We start from the raw sequence: 22,316 nt of genomic DNA, 5'->3' as shown, positions 1-22,316 counted from the left end.
GAAAATTTTTGTTGAGTAACCAGGATGGTGTCAGCTAACCTCCCACCAAAGTGTTTCTCTGGAAACATAAGGTGAGAGTAACCTCACATTCTGGTAAACTCTGAACAACTGCGCTTTGCCTTAAGGTTGTTGCTTGTGGGTCCGAAGTTTTACAACCTTTTCGTTTTTCTACTAACAAATAAATAGAAAAAAGTAAATGAGAGGAATCAACCGAGTTAGTAATTCCCTTTGCGGAGTTACTTGAATTACTTATTACTTGAACGTTATTTAACAAATTGGTCTTACTAATGAAATAGGTCTGCTCAGCTTTATTTTTTCAGTCTCGGAATGTTTATCCGAAATTGTTACGCCTTTCATATTGGCGACATAGTCATGTCATAGCAAAAAGTAATAACTTTATTTTGTAGATTTACGAGATCACTGACTTAGTTGTAGTTTTGCAAAAAACTTACAAACACTTCGTTCTTTCGCATTCGTTTACGTAAATAAAAGGATATAATGTGAAGGAGTACGAGTTTTCATTCATCAAGCTCAATTTTATTTAAGCGTGAAGTGCAATACTTTTGGATAGAATTTGATCTTTATACTGCAGTGTTAAATGTAGCATAAAAAAGACATTGCTTGGTACTATGATTAGCTCTATTAAGTGAAGAAAATCTTGTGTTGGCAAATGGTATTTTTTAATAATGATACATGAAAATTATCAAAAACTCTTTTCTTTTAAAAAGCATATACAAATATGGTATATATATTCAATATTTATATTATATAACTATTTACAACGTCATTCTATTTGAAAAGATTAGACTGTAAACTCAACTTTTTTTTAAAAAAAAAAAATGGTTACCACTTGATTGAAAGTTTCTTTTAAACCTTGCTTTGAGCTGAGATTGAAATTAAATAAACTAATATTTACAATATTTTCATAAATACGTTACAAGTATTTATAATATTCTTCTAGTACTTTAGTTAACTCAAAAACTTTAACGTCGTAGTGAATTCCATCATCGGGTTTTTCTTGAATAGCAGATGTCAAAGGAAATATATCAATGACTGGTATTCCTGCTTGACACATGGCTGACATAGAGTAAGCATTGAAAAGTAGAGCACGCTTTAAAAAAGAAATAAAGTTTTGCATCACACACAGACAATTGATAGGCAACGTTGTTATATAATGTATTCCATGATGTTATGATATATTATATCACATTTTATATGTAATTATATATTATACAGTACATTATATGTTATAGTATATCATATTATAGAAAGAGGAGTTTCTTAAAAAACGCAAAAACTTTTTTTTTTGCAAAACTTTTTAAGAAACTTAGATTTTTTATTACGCGAAAAAGGGCGCAGAGGTAGTTTATTCAATTTGAATTTTTTTCAATCTTCAATTTTGAAAGAAGAGAGCATAACTTTTATTGATCTAATTTTCTCTATAAGCTCATTACCAATTAAGTTTAAAATCACATACATTAAGTTATTTGATAGGTCTTCTTTTTAAAAAAGAAATTATTTGAGAACTGATCGTTAAGCTTTTCCAAAAACCCCTTTTGATTGAGTTACAAAGCTCATTCCATCAATATAAAAAATTGCAAATTATGTTTTCATACATAGTTTCATAAAACCAATCCTGTCTGATTAAATTCAATACTTTTATTTGTTTATTTATGACTTGTTTATTACATTTAATGTTTTTAATTAATTCTTAAAGTACAAGTTGAAAGCGAGGCTACCGCATGAAGTTTAATTCATTAAAAAACAAAAAACAAGTTGAAAGTGAGACTATCTCATAAAGTTTAAAGATAAAAAATTTGTTAACTCACAGTTAGATTGTATACTGCAATTACAAACGGTTTGTATTACCATATTAGTTATTGGAATGCGATGTAAAACTCGTAACTAAACTTACTTGGTTAGTCTGGAATCTTTTATGCGTCAATTTTTCTGCTCTGTGAATTGCAGTTGTCGTTCGCCACACAACATCAGTTCGATGGCTTTTAATAGCTTTAATGTAACCATCTATTAGCTGCTTGTAAATTTCAAAAGACGTTGAACGAATGTAATGCAAACCTACATTCAAAAGCATACCACTGTCATTCCTATTAAGCTCGACTTTATTTAGTAGTTTAGTGAAGTATTTCACTAACCACGGAAGATTGATAAAATAATCGTGTTTCAAGTGGATCGATTTATCTTTTTTATTGTCCGGATGCCAACGTGGATAAATCCAGTTATAAGTACTGTAAAATAAAGTTTTTTTTCTTTTTCTTTATCTTGGCTATCTTTTCTTAATTTCTTTTAAAAATTGATTAAGAAATATTTAAATCTAAATATTCTTTATTAGCATATAGATTTTAATATTCTGTTCTTTAATAATACGTCGTCTTATTTAACAGATTATCTATGGAAACCAAATTTTTTTGTTTTTTTTGGATCAAACATTTTATACCAAAAACAAATACTTTACCTTATATTTATCAAAGCCCGTCAAGCGATGATGATTTTATTCAATAAACTCAGTTTTAATACTTTTTTATTCAAGGTACTGAAAAATTCCTACCGATTGCACTCTTTGAACTGTTGCGTACATATAGTCGTATTCCAAATGCTTTGGTAAAAATTATAAGCATAACAATCACCGTATATCCAGAGCAGCCCTTGTTTACGCCGTAGTCGATGTCGGGATGCCAAACTATTTTTGACGGGATCTATGGATTGATTAATCAATTTTTAAATTTGTAAATAAAAAAAAAAGAAAAGATTTCTGTTTGTTTTTAATAAAAATTACGAATTTCTTTTTTTATTTCATACGTCTCTTACTTTGCACAAAAGGAGCCCAAACTTGGTTCTTCCATCTACCGAATCCATCTGTCAAAAAGTTACATTTGACGTTACAAATCGATTGCCAATTTTTCATTTTGCTTAAGTTTACTGAAAGTCGAAGAGTTTAAACATAATGTGTTAACGTACCATAAAAACATAACGTGTAAACATTCCAGACAAACATATCATATACAGTGGCAGAGCAGTTAAGGTCAAAGAAAATTACAAAATTTCAAAACTTTAATCAATTTTTAGTGAGGATTGTAATTAAGCTTACGGGAATATGTATAAAATGATTGGATCCTACAAAGAAAATATCTTATGTAAAATACCCTGTATATTTTTTAACATTTGACCACCGAATACTTGCCGAAAAATGCATATCGCATGGTAATAATTTCTTGTAAAGGTAATTTTTAAACTTACCTTTGGCAAAAGCTTGCTTTTTAAATGTTGTAGCTGATGGGGTTGGGAGGGGGGGGGGGGGGGGAAGGAACTTCCTTGAACGGGTGAGAGCTCTTTATCCCTCCGCCCGTTCTAGGGTAACTAACTTCAGACTAGAAATTCCTGACACTCTAATCCAAAGTTGGCAACCCTAATTAGCTCCACCACTTAATAAACATGTAATGTAAATAATATGCAGTAAAAGTAAAATATTTGCCAAATAATTTTGAAATTTCTGTTTACACTGCACTTTAATTTTTTACACATTAGTTCTACCTTTAATTCTAGAGTCCAATCCTTGGTGAATATATACGGTGAAGTTTGGTAATGAGTTCCATATTCGATAAGTTAAAAGAAATGGAAAACCTTTGTACTCTTTGAACATGTATTCGTTTTGAAAATGTCCATTGAAATCACCTGAAAAAATACCTTTCTTTTATGGACAATTTAACGGTATCCGATAATACTTTGAAATAAGCTAAGGCCCCTCCTTCATCCAAGATTAAAATGTTACTCCATACTTGAAGTGAAGCTGCTTTTAAATTGATTTGATTAAAAAAAGAAATACTGAAAGTGTTAAGACTTGGTAAGCCCCCCTCCCCACTACTTAAAGAGAAGGGGAGGAGGGTTCGACATACCTTTTTTAAACCAATCATACGGTGGATTTACATATGATGAACATAAACTGCCTTCTAAAATAACTTCAACGTGATACATACCAGCATCTAATGTAAAAAAAAGCACTTCGTATTCACCGTTATTGAGATCATAAACGTATGGTTCAATGTAAACCGGGCCTCTGAGAAAAACTCTCCAAGTATCTCCTCCAATTGTTTTTGGATTGCGAAGCGTGTCGTAAGTTTTTATTCGAAAACTACTGTAATCTCCAGTCTTTCGCACTTGTAAATCGCTAACAAAGCTGTAGTTAGCTTCAGTCTTTAAATAAGAATACATATGCATACCAAATTCCATTCTGGATTTGCATGGTTTAAGCATGTTAACCCAATCCATTCGATGCTTGCGCTCTTGGCATAGTTTTTTGTTAAAGAAATACGGCTGAGTGGGATACCATTTTGGGTTTTCGCTAAGTCGGTACTTACTTTTCCAATAAAAATTTGACGGGTTGTTTTGATTTACACCAGCACCTGTAAAACCTGCATTATAAATATAATTGTTCTGTAATATTGAAGGTTGTTGACTGTTTAATGGATTGTAAATCTGATTAGATGGAGTGTTTACCCAATAATAGCTTCCTCCATAGTTAGAAAATCCGCCATTATTATTATAAGCAATTTGTTCTTGAGTATAGGGCGTTTGAAGAATTTCTAAACTTTTGTTTTGAACGATTGGAACGATGGGATAATAGTTGCAATTGACTTTATAGAATGATGTAAATAACAAAAAAGCAACAGAGAAATACTGCAAACTCATGCTTTTTTTGAAATCATATTTGAAAAAAGCAAACTCAATTATCACAGAAAATAAACAAACTTCATTGAACAACTTTCAAAATCGAATTATCACGTGAAGGAGATAAACCAATGAAAACGTTCCAGTAAAATATTATTGCCCGATCATGCATAACTTTATTAGCGCTTTTTTCGACATTCTGGTTGTTGAAATTTTTGTAAATATTGTTATTAAAGCTGGTATTTAGTTGTTTTCAATATAAAATTTTTTTTCCTATAGAAGAAAATTGGCATTTTATAAATTTTTTTCTAATACAGAGGGATAAAAAGAATAGGGAAGAAGCGTTTAACATAACATCTATTCGAAGATCTGTCAAAATACAGAGCGAATAAGCGCTTCATGATTTGTGATCTGAACGTTTAATTGAAATTCAGTTTAAAAAAAAAAGTAAGCTGAATATTTTATGATTTTTCTACTAAAAAAAAAAAAAAGAAAGAAAGAAAATAATATTAAAATATGTAAAAGACAACTATTTTTAGCAAAAAAGATATGATTTAGCCAACTGAACTCGAAAATTATTTTTTAAGAATTTGTTTTTGAAATACATCAGAACACTTTTCAAAATAAAAAAAACTCAAAAACAAAAAAATCTTCACAAAAGATTTGATTTCTGACTTTTAGTAAATTATTTTTTAAAAATATTTTAAATAAATTGTTTAACAAAAATATTTAAAGACAAGAATGAAATAGTTTCCAACTTAAAAAAAACTTTGAGTTTCCAACTTAAAAAAAATGTGTTCTTAATCTGTCTAACATTTTTTTTAAGTTTTAATTCTGAAATCCAAGTGAAAAGAAAACCATCAGTTGTTTTGAGGAATGGCTTCAATTTCTACAAAATCGCAAGTTCTTTGATAGGTTAAATCGTTATATTGAAATGCTTTTGGACCAACATACTGTAATGCAAGCTCACTAACCATTAGAGGCATAGCTGGAAGCAAAATAACTGAAACACGCATTCCATACTTAATATCTTCAGAAGTTATTGGTTCCCCTGTATCAGTATCTACCAGACTTATAAGATCAGGACAGGTTGCAATAACACTGTGCGCATCACTTATATACGCGACAAGATACTCATTTTGAAAGTCAACAAGTATGCTTTTATACCCGCTCGAGCCTTCAATGCTTACTCTTCCACGTGTAAAACCATTCTCAGTTGCTCTCTTGACGTCAATAATCTTTTTAAAAGGGTTTAAAAACAAATAAACAATCTCTTATTAATTACAAAGAACGCTAATAAAACGATTTAAAGCAAATTAAAAAAATTTTTTTTTTAAGAACTAAACATTTAGTTACTTTTCCTTTTGAAAGCAAATTCCCATTGGTTCGCGAAAGAAGGACGTCTACCGGTGAGAAAAAATTCTTTCGTGCGTTTAAAACAGCGTTTCCGATATGCCAAGCGTAGCTTAATGTGCTATGGCACATATGTTTTATAACATCTTCTTGCGAAATTGAAAAACAAACTGATGCAGCACAGCTGTAAGTTAAAATAAAATAGTACTAAATAGCTTGAAGAAATATTGATTTTTTTATTTAATTAAAACAGATAGACCTAAAAACTTATTAGTAAAAGAATAGCATTTCGTACTAAATCTTTTCATAAATATTATGGCAAAAATTATTATTATGGCATTATATAATTATAAATCAAAAATTATTATGGTATTATATAATGTAAATATATATCTAGTAAAATTTTACAAAAAACAACGCATGAATGCATTTCGCTTTTGAGATATTGAGGTATTTAAGAAACATTTTTGTAGAATATTCCAAACACAACACATTACCTTAACATATAGCATGTCAAGTAATGGATTTACTAAATAGAATGGAAAACCTAATGTTACTCACCCATTTTTAACGCATTGCTCTCGAAAAAAATTCTCAAGATCAACCGGAGATTCGGCATACACGCAGCACACACTTTCTCCATGGTGATTGGTGAGAACGGCCGGATAAAAGGATTTTCCGTATATAAACGGAGCAAATTGATACAGCTGGGGAAAAGCTCTACCCATGCCGTCACAATCTAATACTGGGATCCCAAGATCAGCAGCTGCTATTAAAGGTTCAAGCGCATTTAAGCCACCTATTTCTGCCGGAGCCACAGCAACGTTGCATAAGTTTTGACTAGATGGAGAAGACATTTTAAAACTCTGAAAAGAAATGAGGTCACTACTCGTCGGCTGAAAATAACTATATTTAACAAATAATGAAGAAGAAATAACAGAGCTTCAAACAAAAAAAAGAAAAGAGTTAAAAAAAAAAGGAAAGAGACATTAGTTTATATATCTTATGATTTTGTATTTGTAAGATAAGTTAGTTGTTTTACAGAGAAAACGATTAACTAAGAAAAATAGAAAAAAATTGAAATTAAGAGCAATCTTTTTAATGCTAGAAACCTAATAAATGTATAACATGACAGAGACATGGCACTAGAAGGAACTATTCGTCTCAGTTAAGTTAAACAAAAAACCTACCAATGTCTTCCCATCAGAAATTAATTCCAAACTTTTTCTTTTGGCAATCAGAACAACTTCATCTATGCTTAAGCATCTTTTAAATCCCATCTCAAATAAAAAACTGCATTGTTTCAAAGAATCAAGTAGCTCTGAACCATGCGGAAGTCTTTCGATAATTATTTCAGGTGCTCCCATATAACCAACAACATATATGTTTTGGATACCTGAAAGTCTTTTTTTTTTTTTAAATAATAAATAAAATACATTTTTAACAAATCATATTTTGATTTATAATGTTATATATGATAATATAATAGCTTTTTTATTTACAAATGTCTAACTACCTTAAAGGACTTCTAATTATTGGTCTTTTACCAGATTTTAAGTATAGTTTTAATCGTAATTTACCAAGATGAGGGCTACCTCCACCACCGCATCCAAGAATTCCAGCCCCAATTGACAAACACTTAACATCCCACTCATTTACAACCCAGTCTCCATTAGTAGCAATTTCAGGTGAATTGATAGGTGGATTCATGACTGGATGAGTATCCTTTTGAACACCTAAAGAACAATAAGAATTCATAAACACAGCTGTACACATAGATAACAACAAAATGTAATCATAAATGCATTATCTATTATAAACAAAAGATTTTTTTTAAAAACTTTGACTTTTAACTTTTTTTAAAAAACTTTGACTTATAAATTACCAAATACATAAACAAACTTTAAACTATGCACATAAATACTGAGGGTTTAAATCCTGGTTTATAACATGGTTTGTTTCAAATTCTTTTTCATCATCAGCAATATTGTACCCAGAGAAAGTGTTTTTGGCATGAATCTTCATATCACCCACTGCCTTTACTTTAAGTCTTACAAAAGGTACAGCCATGTAGGACATGTGGACTTCTGAAACATCAACAATACGGCATGTTGATTCAATTGCTCCATTTAAGACTGCATTTTGTATAGCTTCTTTCTTTGCAGCCTCTATCAATTCTAAACGATTTTTATGCATAGCAATCAATTTGTCAAAAGTACCACTAACTTGACAGAGGGCTGCTCCAACAGCATTTGCTACCTTGCATGAAATAAAAATTGAAGAAGTTTTTTCTGTTTTCGTTTTTTTTCATCAGTTTAAAAGAAAACAGAAACAAAAACAAAACCTTTGATTAAAACTAAAAACTTAAAAACTACCTGATAAAATGGTGGCTTTACAAGTAAACCACCTGTAAAAGGTTTTTTATGGTCAACAATAATACTTCCACCACCAACTAATACAACATGACACGGCTGATTGCTAATCTATGTTAAAGGGAACGAAGAAGTTATTTTTAATATTTTTACAGTCAAATTAGTAATAACTTATACACTTAGTAAGTAAAAACAAGTATATAGATTTTAAAAAATCATAAGGTCATTCCATATAAAATCATTTTTTTGCAGTTCAAAAAAAATTTAACTAAAAAAATAATTAAATCTTGAGATATTGTCAGTTGAAATTGTGCTTTTTATTCAGTATTTTAGCAATGACGTGAAGAGGCAACATGGTAAAAAAAATTTCTGATATCTAGGAAATTTCCTAATATTTGGATCCTCAAAAATAGAACTCTAAAGAACTGATAGTCTCAAGAAATGTCTTATCAAATTTCATTCAAAAATATTAATTTGTCCAGTATTAATTTTTGGAGCAGAAATGAAGTCTGTCACCCAAAATACTGCGAAAATGTTTAATTGTATATCATTATTTTATCTTAAGTCTACTGAAAAAAATTGCATTCATACTTCAAGTCTCTAAATACTTTATCAAAGTATGCACTCAAAAATAACAGGTTTTCAACATTTTAAATAACTTTCTTTGAAAATTATTTAAAATGTTGAAAACCTGTTATTTTTCTTTTAAAAATATATCAATATTTTTAAAGATATTGATAGATCTTATTCATAATCTGCATTGTTATACTAATTAATAGCAAATAATATCAACACAAACTTATATTATTTAAAAGTCTATTTGACTTTCAATCAATTTCTTTTTTTTTTTTTTTTCCTTTTATCAAAAAATTAAAAAAAAAAAAGAGAAATCTGTTAAAATGAACCTTTTTTAAATTTTAAAAATAATTTAGTGAATGGTTTAGGACTTATTTAGTCCTAGGTATAAGGAAGTGGCAAGAGCGGGGAGGGGGGGAGGAGGAGGAGGGGGAGGGGGAGAGGTTGCTGCCCAGTTGCTTACCCTGAATTTTTATAACTATTTCTTTTTAAAAAAAAAAAAAAAAAAAAAAAAATATTTTTGTTGCACTTGAATGCATGTTTATTATTTATTTCAATTGTTCATTTCCATAGATTGGGAGTTTTGAAAAATACACTAAAGTGCTTTAAACAGTTTAAGTTAAGCTTTTTAAATTTTTGCTAAGCTCCTTCAAAAAAAATTCCTGGAGACACCTATGTATATAGTAAAGGTGAAATTTTGAAAATTTATAATAATATATATTTTACTCATTTACATTTTCTTTAAAGAAACATAACGTATTTGAATTAAAAATTTAAGAAACAAGAATAAAAAAAAATTCAATTGAAATTTCTTAATAAATTGTTATTTGACTAAGTTTGGACTGCTATATTAAAAGAAAGGAAAAGTGTTGTTTTTTTTTTTATAACAATTATACTCTACTTTTTTATATTTTCTTAAAAATTTAAATTCAGCTGAAAAAATTTTTGATTTAAGAGTTAAATAAAAAGATAACAGCTGAAACTTTTTTTAATGATAGTGAGAATTTTAATAATTTTTTTAGTAATTTTTTTTGTAATTTTTTTAGCTGGTAGTTAAATGATAAATATATTTAGCATAGAGAATTGACAATTCACAACATTCATTGCGACAAAACTAGATTTCGTAGAAAACAAGGTTTATTCAACTCAAAGATCTTCCTTATAACAGTAAGAAGAAATGTGGCGAGCAAAGTTAACAGAAGAATATAGTTCAATAATGTTGTTATAATGAGCAATTCTATTCCAAATATTTTGAGAGAAAATAACAAAGTATAATAGCAATATTGCAATCCTTTTGGAATACACAAGGAAAGTAAAAAATGTGCTGTAAAAAGTAATCTAATTTATATTATAGTTACAACTGAAATATAGTTACAACTGAAATACTTTTTTATGGGAATAAAAAGTAAAATATTTAGGTTTACAACCATTTTTAAATTTTTCAGTTCATTTTAAAACTTACTGAAAATTTTTTAAGACAATGTAAACATTTTTTTTGTAAATAAAACATTTGCACTTTTCAGTTTTTTTTAATCTTTCTGAAACTTATATGTTTGCATTTTTTTTTTTTCTTTTTCTTCAGCTTTTGGAGGTTTCTCAAAATACTCAAAATTACACTAAAAACATAAAGTTTAATTAATTTAATAAAAAATTAATAAATAAATTAAAAATTAGCTGGTCTTCCACATTTTTTTTTAGCAACAGGTTCAGATGACTTTAATGAAATGAGCATTAATGATTGTCCAAGAACAAAAAAAAACAGAACATGTTTCAATTCCTCATCAATTCTAAGGTTCTTTCTAAATCTTTTTGCTAGGCAAAAAGTTTCAGAAAGAACCTTAGAGAAAGAATTTCACACTTCTTGTACTTTTGAAATAAAGTGGCAATTGTTACTTCCACTACTACAAAACTGTCAATGATTACAGTATAAACCACTTAACTTGCTTTTAATTAAAAAAGGTTTTCAAATATCTTTTTATGCAAAATTTAAACTTTGCAGTTAAAATGCAGCAAAAAACAGATTCAATATTTACATAACTTTAAAGCGCTTTATTATTTGAATTACTATAAACTCCCATTGAGGAATCAAAAATATAAGAGATTAGTTTGTTTTCTTTAATTTGCATTTAGTTCAAATTGCCATCTTATAAGCTAGTACCCCATGAAGTATAGAAAAAAATGATAATCTTGAATCATTCCAAACTTATTATGGAAGAAAAATTTCAATGATTAAAATTTAATTATAGTAAAATGACAAACATTAAATTTTTTGTTCAGAATAGTTTTATATTTACATGTTTTGAGAGCTAGAACTTATCAAGTGTCAAACATAAAAAAAAAAAGCTCATTTTTCTAATTAACTTAGAACTGAAGTTTATTAGAATTTTTATTCCCAGCACTGAAAAATATCATATGGTAATTTTGAAATAGTGGAACTTTCATTTTTAATATTGAACAAATTAAAAAATTAAAGAAAAGAATAAAAAAACAGCTGATTTTCTAGCTGCATAACTTCCATACGATTACACCCCATCAGCAAACCCATCAGCACAATCATGAAACCATATCAGTATGGTTAAATATATTAAAAACAAATGGCCTTCTTCATGATTTTATTTAAATATAAAAGAGAGAAAAAAGTGCACCTTAACTTGATCTACTGCATTTTCAACTTTTTCTTTTATATACTGAATGATTTTTTGACCTAGTTCTTTAGGTATATGCTCCAAAAATTTCTCTTCCCCTATTTGAACATGATTACAAAGCACTGCAGCATCTGTAGCAACCATTGTTTGACCTCCAAATATCAATGCTTTATCATATATCTCAAAGGCCACACTGGTTGGTCCAACAGAAATACTCTAAAAAAAATACAAATAAAATTCTACACTTTAAAAAACTTTGAATTTTTTCATTTTTAGTAATTAAATAAAAATTAAAAAGATTTATATTCAAAATTTTTACCTTTATTAAACTTAAGGAACTTACTTAAATAAACAAAATTTAGAAAAAGACCACATCAAAAAGCAATTCCAATGTTTGGGATAACAGAAGTTAGAGAATAACACAAAGCTTTTTATAATGGCAATCAATTTTGTTTAACCTTTGCTAAAATTAACCTGAATTCATTTTTCTAGAAACTCAAAGTTAACTTGATATTAAATAGAAATTGTGCACATTAAATTGACAAAACTTGCTCTAAACACATGAAAATAATTTTGTGTAAATAAAAATGGAATGTACTTTTTTAGACAGAAAAATTGCATATATAATCAAACAAAGATATATAAACAGCACAATACTAAAGCCTGGATAAACCTGGTCTTGATTTAAAATCACAATGGATCCACCGCCTAGCCCAAAACTTTTTACATCTGGCATTCTGAAATTTGTGCTCACACCTTCAATCTAAAGTACATTGAAACCTTTTACATTACTATAACAAATTCATCTTTTGTAACCAAGACATTTTTCAACACAAGATTTTTAAATTATTCATGGTTTAATAGAAAGATTTAAGATATCTGGTAAGTTAGAATTTTCTTGTTATTTAAAATATACCTTAACTCTGTTAGATGATTCACGAGGAAAACCTTTCACTATTGCTCCCACATCCATAGTTGTTCCTCCAATATCAACAACAATGGCGTCAGTTAAATTTGCAAGGTAAGCTGCACCACGCATACTATTTGTAGCACCAGAAGAAAATGTATAAATAGGAAATTTCTGAACTTCACATTCACTATAAAAATAAAAATAAAAATGATTTAAAAAAAGCAAATAATTATTCAATAATAATACTAAAAATGTTTTATTATATACTATTACAATAAAATATATTTGAAAGTTAAATAAAATTTCTAAATGTGGGATAAAAAATGACAAATATTGCAATTTATCAATATTGCAATACATACACTGACAAAACCATGCTAAAATCCCTGAAAACATACTTATGCATTCAACAGTAGTTAGCAGATATATACTTTATTTATACTTTATTAAAGTTCCATCATTTTGAGTAAAATACACCAAACAGTTAAGATGCATACTTCTGATTTCTTCTTTTAATCCACTTACTGTCTTTTTACACAATGGCTTTAGTGCTTCATTCAAAATGGCTGCATTTTCTCGTTCAAGTAAACCAAGAGGACCAAGTTGGTGAGACAAAGTGCATGAAAACTCTGGATACTGCATTTTAAGAAGCTGGTACACATATTCTTCTTGTGAATAATTAATTGGTGAGAAGACACCTGTTAATAGAAGAATTATTTATAGCATCCAACAAAAAAAGAAGTACATAACAAGATAGATGGAAAAAGAAAGGGTTGACATAGTAAGACAAATAAAAGCTGGTTGACATAGTAAGACAAATAAAAGCTGAATCTAGATGTAGCTGTAATCTTTTTCAGTAAGAGCATAAAAATGGCAGAAAATAGGTAAAAGAGGGAAAATTTTATTAAGATTTCAACAAATTATTTCATTAAGAAAAGCCTTTTAAAGAGAAACAGAGAGGAGCAGAAGATATACTTGTACTGTAAAAAATGACTTGAGCATATGAAGACATTTCTGTACTGTATGTTTGACAAGCATGTATGCAAGACAGTTTGTTTGACACTTGGGTATAATGAAGTTTACAAATTTATATGAATAATCAAGTTGGTCAACATTTGTATGATATAAAGCAATCACAGCTATAAAGCAATCCAAAGGTTTGTATGAGGTTTTAAAATAATTTATTCAATGTACTTTAAGTATATGATGGAGATGCTTTGTGTTTAAATCTTTGATCTTAAAATTAAGCTATAATTTACCTATTTTTTTTTTTCACAAATTTTCCCAAAAAAACTAAAAAACAAAATTTTTTACAAAATTCTACAAAGTGTCAACTCACCAGTCACCACCACATGCTTAATGCCATTCTTTTTTATTTCATTAAATGCATCTACAATTTGATTTTCTTCTAGTTCATTTATAACTTTTTGATCAAACTCAAATCCGCCATTTAAAAGATAAACTCCACCATATACTTGGTTTTTTAAATCATCAGGAAAATCACAAAACGGGGGTAAACTCAATGAACTTACACCACACAAACGAATACATGCAACTTTAACTAAATCTCGCCGCTCAATAATTGCATTGATGAAATGAGTAGTGCCAATGTTTATTACCTTAACATTTTTTATTACATCATTTAAACAATTCTCTGCTACATTGCGCAATGCAAGTTTGATGGCATCAACAACACAAGCAGTAATGCAATGTGTTGTAGGTGTTTTACTCCAAGCAATAACATCACCGCTATCTGATAAAATTGCAACATCTGTATTTGTTCCACCCACATCAACTCCAATGGTGTAGGACATTTTTAATGAATAACTCCTATAATATGTGAATAATATTTGGATGCTATTAGATAATTAGGATAGATAATTACATTAATTAGATAATTAGGAAGCCCTTGAAAATAACAAATGTAACGAAAATTGCAGCAATCACATCACCAACAATTATAATATCAAGTAATAAAAAACAAGAAAAATATTTTTATCTTATTTTTATTACGCATATTTACAACTAAGCATATTTACAAACAATTTATAAATATCTGTTATGAAGCAATTGTTGCATAAGATAAAAAATTGAAAGAAAAATGTTAAATTTAAAAGTGGATCCAGTCTGTCTTGAGAAAAACCTTAAGTGTATTTTGATGATTTTAAATGTAGCAAAAAATTAAAAAATGAATAGGATTATTCAAAAAAATTCCTAACTATGATTTTATCAATTTTTAAAATTAATAAACCCCTTTGTAATAAAAAACAACAACAAAAAACTGCATATAATGCAGCATATCAAATAGTCTTACAAAGCATAAAATGGCCATTCAATATAGTAATATTTTATAAATTCTCAGAAATATTAATTATACACTTTTACTTCCTCTACAGATTTTTCCATTGTAAACCATTTACGTTGTTTTTCCTAAAATGAAAAAAATATAAGTAACTGTTACTTAAATCCTGGATGTGAACAAATAGTGGTAATATATAGAGTAATGATAGCAAGAAACACTGCTTCATTTCAAATATTTTTTTCTATTATATAGAGTAATGATAGCAAGAAACACTGCTTCATTTCAAATATTTTTTTCTATTATATAGAGTAATGATAGCAAGAAACACTGCTTCATTTCAAATATTTTTTTCTATTAACATTTACATAGAGAACATCCGTAAACAGCTTATTTACAGGTAGAGTGGCATAACTCACAAGTTCACAAGATCACAAGTTTTTAGAGAAAAATTCTAAGAGGTTTAACCTTCATAGCCTGCTGTATTTTATACTCATCTTGTGCAAGTTGTTGTAAAATAAATCCAGGCACATCAGGAATGATGTATGCAATAAAAATCTTCAGAAGAATTAATACATGCTGTAATAATAAAAGTTGTTAAAAAAAAAAGATCACCATTTCAAAAAAAAGATTTTTCATGTTATCAAAAAAGAACTTTGTTAAAATCGATTGTTGGAAAATTAAAAAATAAAAAAATGTATAAATAATTGTTCTGAAATTCAAATTCATATAGTTCCTTGAGAAGAATAAATCTGTACCTCAATAGTAACAAATATCAAAGCATATTTCAAAGGCCCTTGTTTAATCAACAACCAGTCTTGAGTGGTTTTAGAAAGAGCTATAATTCCACAATTGGTAATTACCGAGATAATACTCATTGCTTCAAATGCCATCTAAAAGTACAAGTATCACTTTGCTTTTTAATAAAAAAAAAATAGCTGCACATTTATGTATTTCTTCTCTTGCAAAGAGAAGACACAAAAAACAAAAAAAGAACACCACAACTTTTTTAAAAATCTATTCATAAAGAATAATAACTGACACATTTAATATTTTATTTGACAAAGTCCTAAATGAAAAAATATCTCTTTATAAACTTACTTGCCAAGCACCTATTGATGATGCTTTCTCAATGAAAGGTCTTTGATAAAGCTTAGAGAGCTTAAAAGCATCTGTTCGTATTTCAATAATATTATTAAGAAACGCCCAAAATCCAGCCAATGGATATGCAGCAGAAAACATAAACACATAACCAAACTGTAAGAACAGCTCAACGTAATCATTATAGGTACTCTAAAGATTTAAAGTTTAAAAGTAGCAGAATAATTTAAATGTAGCAGAATAAATAAGACAGTAAAAATGATGTCTTTCTTATTTTATTAGCTCTGCTGTTCAAATGTTTAATAAAAATATATCTAAATAATAAACACAATATAATCTCTATATTATCATTTTTATAGAACTAACATTGTAAGGAGGCATGTTTCCTTCTTTTATGACCTGGCTTTTTTGGTCCTGAATTTGCTTTATATGGACAAAATTTCCTTTCTTTTTTACTTGGATAGACTGACGCTTATACTTTATAAAAGGTATTAGAGATTCTTGAACTTGCTGAACCAATTGTTGGATAATTAGTAAAGTGGCAAGTTGCTAAAAAAATAGTTTTAACAAATTTACTATAGGTAAAGATGCCCCAAACAAATAAATAATATTACAAAAATAATTTGAAATTAAAATAGAAACACTAACTAGTACAACAGTTTTTTTTTTTTTTTTAAAAAAAAAGTGTGTTTATTGTATTATATTGCTGTAATTGACATTTGCAGGTAAGAAATTTATTTTTCCTCAAGGTGCTTTTCTGTCTTACTAAAAGCTTCAAAACAAAAAATTTACCACGACTTTTACGCATATTAATGAGATCTGTTTAGAATAAGCATTTTTGTTTACCACAAATATACAAACCTCAATATCTATCACATAACTATCATTTACAATTAAATTGTATGGGGTTTACTCTTGTATTAGCAATGGGTTAGCCTTCTGTAACTTTCATTTTTAAAATGAGAACTACTTTTATAAAGGGAGTTCTCTAAAGTAGGATTTAATTTTAATGCACTCAAACATTAGTAAAGATGAATACATATGTTCTAAATTTGACAAATTTTGACATTTTATTTCTGCACAGCCAACAAAAAGTTTTGCATGAAGTTTAAATTCTTAAAAAATGGACTTATTGTTCACAAGTTCATCAATGTGGTTTTTGTTTACATATTCATAAAAACGGTTTTTAGTCACATGTTTAAGTTATTTGAACTGAATGAAAATTTTTTTCAGTTTATTGAAAATTTTTTTTTCTCCTAAAGTGAAATGTGCTTAATATCATCTGTCGGAAAAGATTGTTGTTAAAATAGTAGATTGTTAATACAGCAGAAAGTAAGAAGTGCACAAACAAAAGTATGAATGTTTTAGAATTAAGTCAGAGTGCTACCATTACTAAAAACATGGAAACATTTCTAAATCCTTAAACATCCAATCTTCCAAACTCCCAACACCCTACCCTATAATCCTAATATTAAAATAGTTAGAAATCACAGAAAACACTTATAGAGACCCAACTCACAGTATGCAAGCTTCAAATGGATATATTTTTTAAATAGATAAGATAAATCTGAAATGAATGTGAAATTTGTAAAAGATTTTATGATAAAAATAATATTTAAAAAACAATTTTTTTAAACTTTTCTTTTTTTTTTCTTCATTAAGGAAGAAAATTAATGGTAACATCTTGTTACAAAAATATTCTACCAAAGAGAAATTTTTAAATTTTTAATAAACTTATTTTTACCTGCCTTAACATAACCATATCACAAAGGTAAAACGCAATGTAGAACAATGATAAAAAGCTGTTAACAAAGTTAAACTAGAAAACAAACAGAAAGAACAAGTTACCACAAATGCTTTTATACTATTATGCAGATTTAATTTAAACAAAATTGTAACTTAATATAATATTAAATATTTACAGACATTAAGTGTGTATTATTGAGGAGTGCCAACAAAGTTAGCACCAAAACTAATTTTAACTGAAATTTAGGTTTGTTTACTTACAAGAACAAGTTTAACAATCAAGTGGTTGTTGTATGATGATTGAACTTGGTGGTTTTCTGAAAAACAGGACAACATCTTGATTAAAATTTTTATTTTATGTGACAAACATTTTTGTTTTGTTGCCATCAAAACATGTTACAAACAAGATATATATATATATATATATATATATATATATATATATATATATATATATATATATATATATATATATATATATATATATATATATATATATATATATATATCTTGTTTTTGTTATTAAAATACAGTTTTGTAAATTGAACAAAAAAAAAAACTGTTACTAATTGAAAAAAAAGTTGAAAAATTTGTAAAAATGTTGACTTAAAATTACATTTTTTAAAGCTCAAGGTAAAACATCAAATTAAAATTATATTAAAAAAGCTTCAGAATTAAAAATCACATAAACTATGGATCCTCTGAGGAGAAAAAACTCTATACCAAAAGCTTGCATTTTCTGTCTCAAGTTACCTAATACTTATAAGAATGTACAAACAAAATGTCACACAATTTTTAGAATTTCAAATACATATGTATAAGATCTGCCTAACAGCTTTTAAATCTTTGTTTAAATTTTCTGAGGAAGTTCTTTTTCTATTGTTACACTTCAACAAAATTTGACTCAGTGATTTTTGAGCTCCACCATTCACATATTTTTTACTTTTTTAATATTTAAATAAGTGCACAATTCAGCAAAACCTACATAAACAAAAAATGGTAATAGAATTGAGAATTATTACTTGTATATAGATCTAGGAATTTGTATGGTATAACTATGTTTTCATTTAAAAAAAAAAAAAGCTTTGAACCTAGCTACATACAATGGGTAACAGAATTGAGATTTATAACTTGAATATATAGATCTAGGACTTTGAATGGTATAACTATGTTTTCATTTAAATAAAATAAGCTTTGAATATTTTTTATAACTTGCCTTCCTTAAGAATTTTTATCTTTACAATAGCAAATTTAGGAGATTCTCATCATGTACAATTTTCACGATTACTGAATTTGTGATGATACATCTGACATTTCAATACTTGTTAACAAATTAGGGAATCCTTTGTTCCTTAGTTTTAAAAAAGTTATGTTTAAACTTTATTGATCAAAAAAAGACAAGTCATATTCTTCCTAGAACAAAAACTGTTTTAAAAATATTAACTATATAAATACCCCAATCATTTAAGATAACTGCAATTCTTCCATAAACATTACTGCATATCCAAACCAATATAGCATAAGCAACTCTAGGAGCTTTTCTAGCAATTATTACCCAAAAACCAGTTTGATTTTCATACATTTTTTGCATTTGCTCATTGAAATGAAAATAGAAAAGCATTCCAATAATAACCAACATCAGAGAGATTAGAAGGAGAGGAAAAGAAACAAAATACAATTTGAGTTGACGTTTCCATGAAGGGTAATAAAATTCTAGCGATCCTGTTATTGGACTCATTTGCAGTTTACCCTTAAAAAGAGCACGAGGTTTTTCATGAATACCAAAACCATCTATAAAATAGTTAAAGAATTCTCTTTAAATGATGCATTTAAAATCAATATTTTGATGATAAATTTAGCAAAATGTAAAAGACAATCTATTTCTCTAGTAAATTGAATTTTCTAGGGTAATAACAACCTTTTATATTATTAGAAAGATGACCCCAATCAAATGCAGCAACAGAACATCTCCTCTTCCATAACTCCAAGAACACGGTGGCCCAAACTACATTCAAGATAGCAAACCAAACATTCTCTGATTGATTTTCATCAACAATGAAAAGATAATGAAAAATACCAATAAGAGCTGTTGGCAGTAAAAATTTTGTGTAGAAACCAAGGAATGTGAAATACAAAGCAACAGACTCCCCAAAATAATTCTTTATAGCGTCTAAAATAATTTTTCAAAGATACAAAAATTTTACTACAAAAATTAAAACTTTTGAAGTTTCTTTGTAACACTTTTATTACTCAAAATGTTTAAAACTTATTTACTGATTGGTTGTTCCCATTTTGAATACCACTGTCGTTCCAAACTTTTTAAACTCTCTGTGTGATGCAGAGGGTAAACTTGAACAACTTTATACATTGAATGCTGAAGTACTGCAAAATTAAAAACGTTAAAGAATTTTAAAAATTTGTAAGTAGAAAAAGTTAAAATTGAATTAACTTATATGAAGGGAATATTGACAGAAATATTGTTAACTATGTAATAATATTTTTGAAAATAAGGAGTTTTTTGTTCCAGTCTTTTAATGCTTAAGCTCTTAATAAATTTTAATTTATTAAGAGCTTAAGCATTAAAAGACTGAAACAAAATAAGACCATATTTTTGAACTCACGAAGAGGCCTATTATTGTAGACTTTTATATTTGGCAATCCAGGCAACCTCTTGACTTGATCATCACCGCAAACTACACAAGAAAGTGATTTGTACACCAGCCATTGTTTTTCAGAAGAAGTAAAGAAATCTTCATCACCATCTTTAAAGTTCTCAAACTCATATCTATTATCTACTGAGAAGGGAACAAATTTGCCTGATACTGCTTTTTTTAGTAATTCAAACTTTTCAGCTGCTACTAATAGATTATTTAGATTTCCAGATACCAAAAATATTTGGTTACTCACTTCTGTCACATCACAGTCATATTTCTTCACTTCAAGACCTGCACCACCATACAGAACTATGAAAACATTAACACAAATTTTCAGACAGACAAAAAATAGGTTTTTATTAAAATCTATAGAAATTAACACAGAAACATTCTTCTTCTTATTATTATTATATAATCATACTTGGCTTCATAATGAGTTTACACAACCAATTTGATGTCTCTTCTGGAACCCTATCAGTAAATTTTAGAACAACACTTGATGAGTCAACCATTTCTGTAGCAATTCCTGCAGAATCCTCCACTAATCTTTTAAAACTTCGCTTGAAGGATTGCATGCTGCTTACAATCTAAAATCTTCATCTTATACTTATCCACATTAAATCTTCATTTTAACTGTAACTAGAGCACAAAACACTTGAGGTTAATTTTTAAGCTTAGGTGCTTTATGCTCTAGTTACAGTTTTCTTCTAAACTAAGGAAATAGAATAAGAGGTTTTTTACTATTTTAAGACTTTCCTAGGTTTTCGTTATTTGATACATAAAAAGATGCTAAAAATAACTGCTTATATTTTGAATGTAAGACAAAATAATAGTAAAAGAAAGTACAGAACCATGTTTACTAATGCAAATTTACATTCAGGTGGCTTTAAAAGTTCTTGTTTACAATATAATTGCTTGGGATTTTGGAACATAGCTTTTAAAATTTTTGTGGAATTTGCATGCTGATTTTGCAAGTCGCCTGCACTGATCTCAAAATATAATATATTTTGAGATCAGTTATATTTTGAGATCAGTGGTCGCCTGTTAGTTTCAATTAAATTATTAGAATCTAAATTTGATCACAACTACTCTTATAGAGCTAAAAATAAACTAATACGAGATCGCCTCGTTTTTTTTTAAATAAAATATAGCTGCTGCGAATTGACTTGATTGCCATGCAAAAATATTCAGGCGACTTGTGTGACCATATGCTTTAGAATCACTTTTACTTCTGTGAGTATAACTCAAAAACTGGCTGAATTCTTTGTAGTAAATGAAAACTCCATAGTTCAATAACATACGGTGCATGATTCAGTCTCAGGACTCTGTTTTAAGTTTTGACTTTCGATGGCTTTTATAAATTATTAAAGTAGTACTTCCACTCTTCATCAACTTTTAATACATGTGTTACCCCAAAGCATATTTTCTTAAAATTATTTGAGTATCTTCGGAGGATGAAGATTATTTTACTAGAGGTTTAGCACAGAAGGAACGTGATAGCATACATACTATTTGTAAGGTGGGAGGTGATGGTCAAAGTGACCAATCTGAGTTTCAAAATGATGTAACTATAAAGAGAGGTGTGGATGGTTGCATTGTGTATAGTATATTTTTTGTCCTGTTAAAGTGGAAATAAATAATATGGAAAAGTTTCAATCCAAACAGTCCAAATGCAACCTGTCATCTTATCTTTTGTTTTACAAAAGAGACTGCTTTTGTTCAGGAGAAATTTGAACATTTGTAAACTGAAGTTTTATTAGTGTAATTAATTATGTATGTAATTGCAAAGTACAAACAATAAAAATAAACATAAAAATTAGTTTTGTCAGGAATTTGGGTCAGCATTAAATTTTTTAGGTTTCTGTTTACTACAGTTCAAGAACCTAATTACCTTTCTATGCAGGCCTTCAAATTCAATTTCAACCTCAAACCTCTGGAGAGTTGTTTATGCACAATTCAATTTTAAAAATTCAGTTT

General features: G+C 28.1%; 3 protein-coding genes across 15 annotated transcripts; all 3 read right to left on the bottom strand.

Annotated features, from left to right (window-relative positions):
- Positions 1-889: 889 nt before the first annotated feature.
- LOC149890177 (uncharacterized) lies at positions 890-4,952 on the bottom strand. 3 transcript variants are annotated; one of them, XM_090085424.1, is made up of 6 exons: positions 3,912-4,947; positions 3,550-3,690; positions 2,827-2,937; positions 2,567-2,714; positions 1,916-2,246; positions 890-1,111 (listed from the first exon to the last, which is right to left on the bottom strand). In XM_090085424.1, exons 1-6 carry the CDS (start codon positions 4,702-4,704, stop codon positions 935-937), a joined length of 1,701 nt encoding a protein of 566 aa, XP_089941550.1. In that variant the 5' UTR covers positions 4,705-4,947; the 3' UTR covers positions 890-934. The 3 variants fall into 3 exon arrangements, with proteins under 3 accessions (XP_089941550.1, XP_089941552.1, XP_089941551.1); XM_090085425.1 differs by lacking the exon at positions 890-1,111 and having other exon boundaries at positions 1,922-2,076; positions 2,154-2,246; positions 3,912-4,950; XM_090085426.1 differs by lacking the exon at positions 890-1,111 and having other exon boundaries at positions 1,916-2,076; positions 3,912-4,952.
- Positions 4,953-5,236: 284 nt separating this feature from the next.
- Positions 5,237-14,392, bottom strand: LOC145182997 (uncharacterized). Of its 8 annotated transcripts, none has more exons than XR_016451922.1 (12): positions 13,879-14,392; positions 12,982-13,237; positions 12,546-12,726; positions 12,303-12,392; positions 11,630-11,845; positions 8,412-8,519; positions 7,953-8,295; positions 7,553-7,772; positions 7,227-7,440; positions 6,598-6,876; positions 6,040-6,220; positions 5,237-5,921 (listed from the first exon to the last, which is right to left on the bottom strand). XR_016451922.1 is itself a non-coding variant. In XM_080058296.2 (12 exons), the coding sequence occupies exons 1-12, from the start codon at positions 14,351-14,353 to the stop codon at positions 5,544-5,546; spliced, it is 2,967 nt and encodes a 988-aa protein (XP_079914422.2). In that variant the 5' UTR covers positions 14,354-14,392; the 3' UTR covers positions 5,441-5,543. The 8 variants fall into 8 exon arrangements, 4 of the variants coding, with proteins under 4 accessions (XP_079914422.2, XP_089941760.1, XP_089941762.1 ...); XM_080058296.2 differs by having other exon boundaries at positions 5,441-5,921; positions 6,598-6,902; XM_090085634.1 differs by having other exon boundaries at positions 5,441-5,921; positions 6,598-6,902; positions 12,938-13,237; positions 13,879-14,377.
- Positions 14,393-14,877: 485 nt separating this feature from the next.
- On the bottom strand, positions 14,878-21,046 carry LOC145183401 (anoctamin-10-like). 4 transcript variants are annotated; one of them, XM_090085631.1, is made up of 13 exons: positions 20,761-20,843; positions 20,593-20,648; positions 20,307-20,480; positions 19,960-20,067; positions 19,604-19,855; positions 19,141-19,476; positions 17,947-18,002; positions 17,684-17,758; positions 16,306-16,488; positions 15,940-16,131; positions 15,597-15,731; positions 15,307-15,417; positions 14,878-14,969 (listed from the first exon to the last, which is right to left on the bottom strand). In XM_090085631.1, the coding sequence occupies exons 4-13, from the start codon at positions 20,051-20,053 to the stop codon at positions 14,907-14,909; spliced, it is 1,497 nt and encodes a 498-aa protein (XP_089941757.1). In that variant the 5' UTR covers positions 20,054-20,067; positions 20,307-20,480; positions 20,593-20,648; positions 20,761-20,843; the 3' UTR covers positions 14,878-14,906. The 4 variants fall into 4 exon arrangements, with proteins under 4 accessions (XP_089941757.1, XP_089941755.1, XP_089941756.1 ...); XM_090085629.1 differs by having other exon boundaries at positions 20,307-20,648; positions 20,761-21,046; XM_090085630.1 differs by lacking the exon at positions 20,307-20,480 and having other exon boundaries at positions 20,761-20,980.
- Between the last annotated feature and the right edge of the window lie 1,270 nt (positions 21,047-22,316).

The sequence above is a fragment of the Hydra viridissima genome, unplaced genomic scaffold, assembly GCF_058129835.1.
Source record: "Hydra viridissima isolate aposymbiotic clone 2 unplaced genomic scaffold, HvirCarnegie_v1 scaffold_4, whole genome shotgun sequence".
Lineage (NCBI taxonomy): Eukaryota > Metazoa > Cnidaria > Hydrozoa > Anthoathecata > Hydridae > Hydra > Hydra viridissima.
Note: the sequence above shows the minus strand (reverse complement) of the source record. Positions and strands in the feature narration are given on the sequence as shown.